This window comes from Salmo salar, chromosome ssa12 (genome assembly GCF_905237065.1).
Source record: "Salmo salar chromosome ssa12, Ssal_v3.1, whole genome shotgun sequence".
NCBI lineage: Eukaryota > Metazoa > Chordata > Actinopteri > Salmoniformes > Salmonidae > Salmo > Salmo salar.
Window position 1 is genome coordinate 13,572,501 of NC_059453.1, and position 10,000 is coordinate 13,582,500.

The window sequence follows — 10,000 nt, forward strand, 5'->3', positions numbered from 1 at the left end:
TTCTTTTTTTTTGGTGAGAAATCTCACATTAATAATTCAAAAGTGTATACAAAACTTAATTTGAAAATACTACACGTCATGTCTCGAAATCAATATCTATTTTACCTCGATATTGTTTTATGCCCTGCGGATTCAAGAAGAAAGATGGTGAGTTCAACGGTGAACCTGTCAGTTAGCCTTAATTCTCTGACGCGATGCTATTAACCTGATTCAGGACAAAAACATTTATCTGGCCTTCATTGATTTAGTCGCCCTAATTCTGGTCATCCTACAAGGGTAAAAACTCCAATAACCTTTGAACAGATTATCATAGAGACTTGAGGTTTGGACCATTGGTTTTCTCAGAGGACTATCTACACAATGCACATATTTACCCATTGGTCAAAATATGTGTTTTTGATTGCACACTTTACTATATAGTGCACTACTACCAGGGCCCTGGTCAAAAGTAGTGCACACTGCGTCCCAAATGGCATCCTATTCCTCAGTTCCAAACAGACACATCAGAGTGATGATGCTGGCTGTGTGTAACTGAGAGAATGAACGTTCAGAGTGAAGGTTACTGGTTGTGTGGATTCTGAGAGAATGGACGTTCAGAGTGATGATGCTGGCTGTGTGGATTCTGAGAGAATGGACGTTCAGAGTGATGATGCTGGCTGTGTGGATTCTGAGAGAATGGACGTTCAGAGTGATGATGCTGGCTGTGTGGATTCTGAGAGAATGGACGTTCAGAGTGATGATGCTGGCTGTTTGGAACTGAGAGAATGGACGTTCAGAGTGAGGATGCTGGCTGTGTGGATTCTGAGAGAATGGACGTTCAGAGTGATGATGCTGGTTGTGTGGAACTGAGAGAATGAACGTTCAGAGTGAACGATGCTGGCTGTGTGGAACTGAGAGAATGGACGTTCAGAGTGATGATGCTAGCTGTGTGGATGCTGAGAGAACAGACATTCAGAGTGAAGATGCTGGCTGTGTGGAACTGAGAGAATGGACGTTCAGAGTGATGATGCTGGCTGTGTGGAACTGAGAGAATGGACGTTCAGAGTGAGGATGCTGGCTGTGTGGATTCTGAGAGAATGGACGTTCAGAGTGATGATGCTGGTTGTGTGGAACTGAGAGAATGAACGTTCAGAGTGAACGATGCTGGCTGTGTGGAACTGAGAGAATGAACGTTCAGAGTGAAGGTTACTGGTTGTGTGGATTCTGAGAGAATGGACGTTCAGAGTGATGATGCTGGCTGTGTGGAACTGAGAGAATGGACGTTCAGAGTGATGATGCTGGCTGTGTGGAACTGAGAGAATGGACGTTCAGAGTGAGGATGCTGGCTGTGTGGATTCTGAGAGAATGGACGTTCAGAGTGATAATGCTGGCTGTTTGGAACTGAGAGAATGGACGTTCAGAGTGAGGATGCTGGCTGTGTGGATTCTGAGAGAATGGACGTTCAGAGTGATGATGCTGGTTGTGTGGAACTGAGAGAATGAACGTTCAGAGTGAACGATGCTGGCTGTGTGGAACTGAGAGAATGAACGTTCAGAGTGAAGGTTACTGGTTGTGTGGATTCTGAGAGAATGGACGTTCAGAGTGATGATGCTGGCTGTGTGGAACTGAGAGAATGGACGTTCAGAGTGAGGATGCTGTCTGTGTGGAACTGAGAGAATGGACGTTCAGAGTGATGATGCTGTCTGTGTGGAACTGAGAGAATGGACGTCCAGAGCTGTTTTAGTGTCTCTGACCCCTGTGCTTAGGTGTCTGTGGTCGTGACAGTTTATGGATTTTGCGGGGGATTCTTTGCCCCCTCGTCTTTGTTAAAGGTAGACTCAGCAAGATTGTAACGATCAGCATCACAGATATTAAGATGAGCTCAATGCAAGACTTTGCTCTCACAGAGGTGCACTTCTCACTACTACGACGTGGTATCCACGGGAGCCACAACAGTGGAGAGGTGATGCCTCTTAGTTGTAGTGGAAATTGACGGGATATTGTGTTTACTTGGTGTATGCGACATCATCTCTCTGAGTCTACCTTCCAGGTGTAGTGTACCTTTGGGTTCCTGTTGTGGAAGTGTTCTTCCTCGGTGGTGTAGAGCTCCGCAGGGGAGCTGGGTCTCTCTGGGGTGAGGACGCCTCGTAACACATCACACACCAACGACCGACACACTGACGTAGCCTCTCTCTGCTGCAGCTCCCTCTACCCACACACACACACACACACACACACACACACACACACACACACACACACACACACACACACACACACACACACACACACACACACACACACACACACACACACACACACACACACACACACACACACACACACAATTAAACTCCCTCCCTCCTCACACACTCCCTCCCCACACCCTCCCCCCCCCCCACACACACAAAGACCTCCCCACACACACAAAGACCTCCCCACACACACCCTCCCTCCTCACACACTCCCTCCCCACATCCTCCCTCCCCCCACACCCTCCCTCCCCACATACACACAGACCTCCCACACACACCCTCCCTCCCCACACACACCCTCCCCACACACACCCTCCCTCCCCACACATACACAGTCCTCCCCACACCCTCCCTCCCTCCCCCCTTTCCCCACTCACCCCCCCCCTCCCCCCCACACACACACAGACCTCCAGGGCGTGTCTCTGGTCGGCGGTCTTGTCCTGGTAGAGAGCCACGCCCCTCAGTGTCACCTGGATGGAAGCTCCGCCCAGCAGGACAGGGTGTGTGTTGAGACGCCACACCTCTGTCCTGATGCCTGGGACCTCCGACTTAAATATAAACTCTACACGCTGGCTGTCACCTGGTAGAATCACACCTGGTACAGAGATAGATACAGAGAGAGACAGAGAGAGAGAGAGATGGGGAAGGGAGAAGGAGAGAGAGATGGGGAGGGGAGAAGGAGAGAGAGATGGGGAGGGGAGAAGGGGAGAGAGAGAGAGAGAGAGAGAGAGAGAGAGAGAGAGAGAGATGGGGAAGGGAGAAGGAGAGAGAGATGGGGAGGGGAGAAGGGGAGAGAGAGAGAGAGAGAGAGAGAGAGAGAGAGATGGGGAAGGGAGAAGGAGAGAGATGGGGAGGGGAGAAGGGGAGAGAGAGAGAGAGAGAGAGATGGGGAGGGAGAAGGAGAGAGAGAGAGAGAGAGAGAGATGGGGAGGGGAGAAGGAGAGAGAGAGAGAGAGATGGGGAGGGGAGAAGGAGAGAGAGAGAGAGAGATGGGGAGGGGAGAAGGAGAGAGAGAGATGGGAGGGGAGAAGGAGAGAGAGAGAGAGAGATGGGGAGGGGAGAAGGAGAGAGAGAGATGGGGAGGGGAGAAGGGGGAGAGAGAGAGAGAGAGAGAGAGAGAGAGAGAGAGAGAGAGAGAGAGAGAGAGAGAGATGGGGAGGGGAGAAGGAGAGAGAGAGATGGGAGGGGAGAAGGAAAGAGAGAGAGATGGGGAGGGGAGAAGGAGAGAGGAATGGGGGAGAGAGGGACAGAGAAAGAGAAAGGAGGACAAAGCAGGTTGTAATTATGACATGCATTGACGTAAATGCTGCCAGCTGTGTGAACAAAAACACAGCGTGTGTGTACATACATAATGTGTCTGCACGTACATGTGTAGTGTGTGTGTGTACCTGTGGAGGTGTTGAAGTAGAAGTGCTGTGTGTGTGTGTGTGTCCTGGCGTCAGGGAAGCTGTGTGGTACAGCCAGGCGCTGCCAGCTGTAGTAGACTGCTGTACTGCCCTCGTTCTGCACCTCCATGTCTGAACTGGCTCTCTCTCCTGACAGGGCCTCAAACGTTACCCTGGCACTGATACCCACCTCCCCCTGGGAGGAGAGAGAGGGAGAGGGGGTACGGGAGAGAGGGAGATAAGAGGGACGGGAGAGAGATGGGGGTTGCGAGAAGGGAGGGAGACAGAGGGGAGGGAGGGAGAGAGAGGAGGATTGAAAGGAGGATGAAGGAGAGTGTAAGGGAGGAGGGAGAGAGAGGGAGAGAGGGGGAGAGGGGGTAAGGTAGAGAGGGAGATAAGAGGGAGGGGAGAGAGAGAGAGGAGGGTTGAGAGGAGAATGGAGAAGGAGAGAGAGAGAGGAGGGAGAGAAAGAGAAAAGGATGGAGAAGGAGAGTGAGAGGGAGGGAGGAGGTAGAGAGACAGAGGAGGGTTGAGAGGAGGATGGAGAAGGAGAGTGAGAGGGAGGGAGGAGGTAGAGAGACAGAGGAGGGTTGAGAGGTGGATGGAGAAGGAGAGTGAGAGGGAGGGAGGAGGTAGAGAGACAGAGGAGGGTTGAGAAGAGGATGGAGAAGGAGAGAGGGAGGGAGGAGGTAGAGAGACAGAGGAGGGTTGAGAGGTGGATGGAGAAGGAGAGTGAGAGGGAGGGAGGAGGTAGAGAGACAGAGGAGGGTTGAGAGGAGGATGGAGAAGGAGAGAGGGAGGGAGGAGGTAGAGAGACAGAGGAGGGTTGAGAGGAGGATGGAGAAGGAGAGAGGGAGGGAGGAGGTAGAGAGACAGAGGAGGGTTGAGAGGAGGATGGAGAAGGAGAGAGGGAGGGAGGAGGTAGAGAGACAGAGGAGGGTTGAGAGGAGGATGGAGAAGGAGAGTGAGAGGGAGGGAGGAGGTAGAGAGACAGAGGAGGGTTGAGAGGAGGATGGAGAAGGAGAGAGGGAGGGAGGAGGTAGAGAGACAGAGGAGGGTTGAGAGGAGGATGGAGAAGGAGAGAGGGAGGGAGGAGGTAGAGAGACAGAGGAGGGTTGAGAGGAGGATGGAGAAGGAGAGAGGGAGGGAGGAGGTAGAGGGACAGAGGAGGGTTGAGAGGAGGATGGAGAAGGAGAGAGGGAGGGAGGAGGGGGAGAGACAGAGGAGGGTTGAGAGGTGGATGGAGAAGGAGAGAGGGAGGGAGGAGGTAGAGAGACAGAGGAGGGTTGAGAGGTGGATGGAGAAGGAGAGAGGGAGGGAGGAGGGGGAGATAATATGCTGTTTTTCAGTGTTGTAACTAACAAAGAGTACTATGACTAAAACCTGTTGTTGAAATCATTTCTCCTCCACTCACCAAACAATAGACCATATGAACAAGAGTTTTATCATTCTACTGTCTATACGTGGTGGCTCTACAGGTTAACAGTGTGTGTGTGTGTGTGTGTGTGTGTGTGTGTGTGTGTGTGTGTGTGTGTGTGTGTCGTGTTGTGTGTTTTGTGTGTACCTTGTGAGAGGTGGAGTTGCCTGTCCAGCGGGCGGGCTGCCCACAGAACCTCAGGGCAGGCACCAGCACCGCGTCCAGCATGACATCGTCAAACTGCGACAGAGGGTCACTGGGAACAGACAGAGGGACAGGTCGTGTCTCAAATGGCATCCTATTGCTTATATAGTGCCTTACTTTTGAACAAAGGCCCCTATGGGCCCTACATAGTGAATAAGGTGCCCTCTGTACCATAAGGCTCTGATCAAAAGTAGTGCACTAGGACTATATAGGGCATATAGGGCCAAATGAGTGTACATTTGGGATGTACACTCAGTCACTATCGGCCATGCTACAATGGACCAACATGAGAATATTTTTTATTTATTTTATTTTACCTTTATTTAACTAGGCAAGTCAGTCAGTCACTTACTTACAATGACAGCCTACCGGGGAACAGCGGGTTAACTGCCTTGTTCAGGGGCAGAACAATTTTTATCTTGTCAGCTCTGGGATTTAATCCAGGAACCTTTCGGTTACTGGCCCAATGTTCTAACCACTTGGCTACCTGCCGCCCCCAGAATCAATACACACGGTCACTATCGGCAACGCTACAATGGACCAACATGAGGATATCATCAGAATGAATACACACGGTTACTATCGGCAACGCTACAATGGACCAACATGAGGATATCATCAGAATGAATACACACGGTTACTATCGGCAACGCTACAATGGACCAACATGAGGATATCATCAGAATCAATACACACGGTTACTATCGGCAACGCTACAATGGACCAACATGAGGATATCATCAGAATCAATACACACGGTTACTATCGGCAACGCTACAATGGACCAACATGAGGATATCATCAGAATCAATACACACGGTTACTATTGGCAACGCTACAATGGACCAACATGAGGATATCATCAGAATCAATACACACGGTTACTATCGGCAACGCTACAATGGACCAACATGAGGATATCATCAGAATCAATACACACGGTTACTATCGGCAACGCTACAATGGACCAACATGAGGATATCATCAGAATCAATACACACGGTCACTATCGGCAACGCTACAATGGACCAACATGAGGATATCATCAGAATCAATGAGCCACTAGATAAACTGTTTGTTAGTGATTTAGGATGAGGGGGGCATTTCTTACTGGTTCTCCTTCTGCTCCGCCTCCCTAAGCTCCTCCCTCTCCTCCTCCTCCAATATGGGGCTCCGCTTCACAGTGACCGAGGTGAAGGGCTGGCCTGTGCCAATCACCTCCAAGCCATCTATCTCCTAGAAAGGCGGGGAGAGGACAGCATAGTGAGAGAGAGAGAGAGCGAGAGAGAGAGAGAGAGAGAGCGAGAGCGAGAGAGAGCGAGAGAGAGAGCGACAGAGAGAGAGAGAGAGAGAGAGAGAGAGAGAGAGAGAGAGAGAGAGAGAGAGAGAGAGAGAGAGCGAGAGCGAGAGCGAGAGCGAGAATAGGGTCATGTGGCTCTGGCCAATAGTAGTGCACTATCTAGGGAATAGGGTCCTGTGGCTCTGGCCAATAGTAGTGCACTATGTAGGGAATAGGTTGCCATTTGGGATGCATCCTATAACTAGGGAACAAACCAGACAGTAATTGTTCACTGAAATATGGCTGAACAGTATCAGGGTATCAAAGTGACAGGTAACACAACATAACATGAACATCTACCCACTGTCTTCAGCCATCTCAATATGTAGTCTCTGTTTCTACCCACTGTCTTCAGCCGTCTCAATATGCAGTCTCTGTTTCTACCCACTGTCTTCAGCCGTCTCAATATGCAGTCTCTGTTTCTACCCACTGTCTTCAGCCATCTCAATATGCAGTCTCTGTTTCTACCCACTGTCTTCAGCCGTCTCAATATGCAGTCTCTGTTTCTACCCACTGTCTTCAGCCGTCTCAATATGTAGTCTCTGTTTCTACCCACTGTCTTCAGCCGTCTCAATATGCAGTCTCTGTTTCTACCCACTGTCTTCAGCCGTCTCAATATGCAGTCTCTGTTTCTACCCACTGTCTTCAGCCATCTCAATATGCAGTCTCTGTTTCTACCCACTGTCTTCAGCCATCTCAATATGCAGTCTCTGTTTCTACCCACTGTCTTCAGCCGTCTCAATATGCAGTCTCTGTTTCTACCCACTGTCTTCAGCCATCTCAATATGTAGTCTCTGTTTCTACCCACTGTCTTCAGCCGTCTCAATATGCAGTCTCTGTTTCTACCCACTGTCTTCAGCCATCTCAATATGTAGTCTCTGTTTCTACCCACTGTCTTCAGCCGTCTCAATATGCAGTCTCTGTTTCTACCCACTGTCTTCAGCCGTCTCAATATGTAGTCTCTGTTTCTACCCACTGTCTTCAGCCGTCTCAATATGCAGTCTCTGTTTCTACCCACTGTCTTCAGCCGTCTCAATATGCAGTCTCTGTTTCTACCCACTGTCTTCAGCCGTCTCAATATGTAGTCTCTGTTTCTACCCACTGTCTTCAGCCGTCTCAATATGTAGTCTCTGTTTCTACCCACTGTCTTCAGCCGTCTCAACATGCAGTCTCTGATTCTACCCACTGTCTTCAGCCGTCTCAATATGTAGTCTCTGTTTCTACCCACTGTCTTCAGCCGTCTCAATATGCAGTCTCTGTTTCTACCCACTGTCTTCAGCCGTCTCAATATGCAGTCTCTGTTTCTACCCACTGTCTTCAGCCGTCTCAACATGCAGTCTCTGATTCTACCCACTGTCTTCAGCCGTCTCAATATGTAGTCTCTGTTTCTACCCACTGTCTTCAGCCGTCTCAATATGCAGTCTCTGTTTCTACCCACTGTCTTCAGCCGTCTCAATATGCAGTCTCTGTTTCTACCCACTGTCTTCAGCCGTCTCAATATGCAGTCTCTGTTTCTACCCACTGTCTTCAGCCGTCTCAATATGCAGTCTCTGTTTCTACCCACTGTCTTCAGCCGTCTCAATATGTAGTCTCTGTTTCTACCCAGTCTTCAGCCATCTCAATATGCAGTCTCTGTTTCTACCCACTGTCTTCAGCCGTCTCAATATGCAGTCTCTGTTTCTACCCACTGTCTTCAGTCTTCTCAATATGTAGTCTCTGTTTCTACCCACTGTCTTCAGCCATCTCAATATGCAGTCTCTGTTTCTACCCACTGTCTTCAGCCGTCTCAATATGTAGTCTCTGTTTCTACCCACTGTCTTCAGCCGTCTCAATATGTAGTCTCTGTTTCTACCCACTGTCTTCAGTCTTCTCAATATGCAGTCTCTGTTTCTACCCACTGTCTTCAGTCTTCTCAATATGCAGTCTCTGTTTCTACCCACTGTCTTCAGCCGTCTCAACATGCAGTCTCTGTTTCTACCCACTGTCTTCAGTCTTCTCAATATGCAGTCTCTGTTTCTACCCACTGTCTTCAGCCGTCTCAACATGCAGTCTCTGTTTCTACCCACTGTCTTCAGCCGTCTCAATATGTAGTCTCTGTTTCTACCCACTGTCTTCAGCCGTCTCAATATGTAGTCTCTGTTTCTACCCACTGTCTTCAGCCGTCTGAATATGCAGTCTCTGTTTCTACCCACTGTCTTCAGCCGTCTCAATATGCAGTCTCTGTTTCTACCCACTGTCTTCAGCCGTCTCAATATGCAGTCTCTGTTTCTACCCACTGTCTTCAGCCGTCTCAATATGCAGTCTCTGTTTCTACCCACTGTCTTCAGCCGTCTCAATATGCAGTCTCTGTTTCTACCCACTGTCTTCAGCCGTCTGAATATGCAGTCTCTGTTTCTACCCACTGTCTTCAGCCGTCTCAATATGTAGTCTGTTTCTACCCACTGTCTTCAGCCGTCTGAATATGTAGTCTCTGTTTCTACCCACTGTCTTCAGCCGTCTCAATATGCAGTCTCTGATTCTACCCACTGTCTTCAGTCTTCTCAATATGTAGTCTCTGTTTCTACCCACTGTCTTCAGCCATCTCAATATGCAGTCTCTGTTTCTACCCACTGTCTTCAGCCGTCTCAATATGTAGTCTCTGTTTCTACCCACTGTCTTCAGTCTTCTCAATATGCAGTCTCTGTTTCTACCCACTGTCTTCAGCCATCTCAATATGTAGTCTCTGTTTCTACCCACTGTCTTCAGCCGTCTCAACATGCAGTCTCTGTTTCTACCCACTGTCTTCAGCCGTCTCAATATGCAGTCTCTGTTTCTACCCACTGTCTTCAGCCGTCTCAATATGCAGTCTCTGTTTCTACCCACTGTCTTCAGCCGTCTCAATATGTAGTCTCTGTTTCTACCCACTGTCTTCAGTCTTCTCAATATGCAGTCTCTGTTTCTACCCACTGTCTTCAGCCGTCTCAATATGTAGTCTCTGTTTCTACCCACTGTCTTCAGCCATCTCAATATGCAGTCTCTGTTTCTACCCACTGTCTTCAGCCGTCTCAATATGCAGTCTCTGTTTCTACCCACTGTCTTCAGCCTTCTCAATATGCAGTCTCTGTTTCTACCCACTGTCTTCAGCCGTCTCAATATGCAGTCTCTGTTTCTACCCACTGTCTTCAGTCTTCTCAATATGCAGTCTCTGTTTCTACCCACTGTCTTCAGCCGTCTCAATATGTAGTCTCTGTTTCTACCCACTGTCTTCAGCCGTCTCAATATGCAGTCTCTGTTTCTACCCACTGTCTTCAGCCATCTCAATATGTAGTCTCTGTTTCTACCCACTGTCTTCAGCCATCTCAATATGCAGTCTCCGTTTCTACCCACTGTCTTCAGCCGTCTCAATATGCAGTCTCTGTTTCTACCCACTGTCTTCAGCCGT

General features: G+C 49.3%; 1 protein-coding gene across 5 annotated transcripts in view; it reads right to left on the reverse strand.

Moving 5' to 3' along the window:
• The window catches only part of LOC106564236 (mycbp associated protein), a 67,233-nt gene that overhangs the window by 16,158 nt on the left and 41,075 nt on the right, over positions 1 to 10,000 (reverse strand). For all 5 annotated transcript variants that reach the window (XM_045690763.1, XM_045690762.1, XM_045690759.1 and 2 more), the window contains exons 9-13: positions 6,352 to 6,476; positions 5,184 to 5,292; positions 3,623 to 3,815; positions 2,642 to 2,829; positions 2,041 to 2,187 (exon numbers count right to left, since the gene is read on the reverse strand). In XM_045690763.1, the coding sequence (XP_045546719.1) occupies positions 2,041 to 2,187; positions 2,642 to 2,829; positions 3,623 to 3,815; positions 5,184 to 5,292; positions 6,352 to 6,476 (762 nt within the window). The remainder of the gene's footprint in view (positions 1 to 2,040; positions 2,188 to 2,641; positions 2,830 to 3,622; positions 3,816 to 5,183; positions 5,293 to 6,351; positions 6,477 to 10,000) is intronic.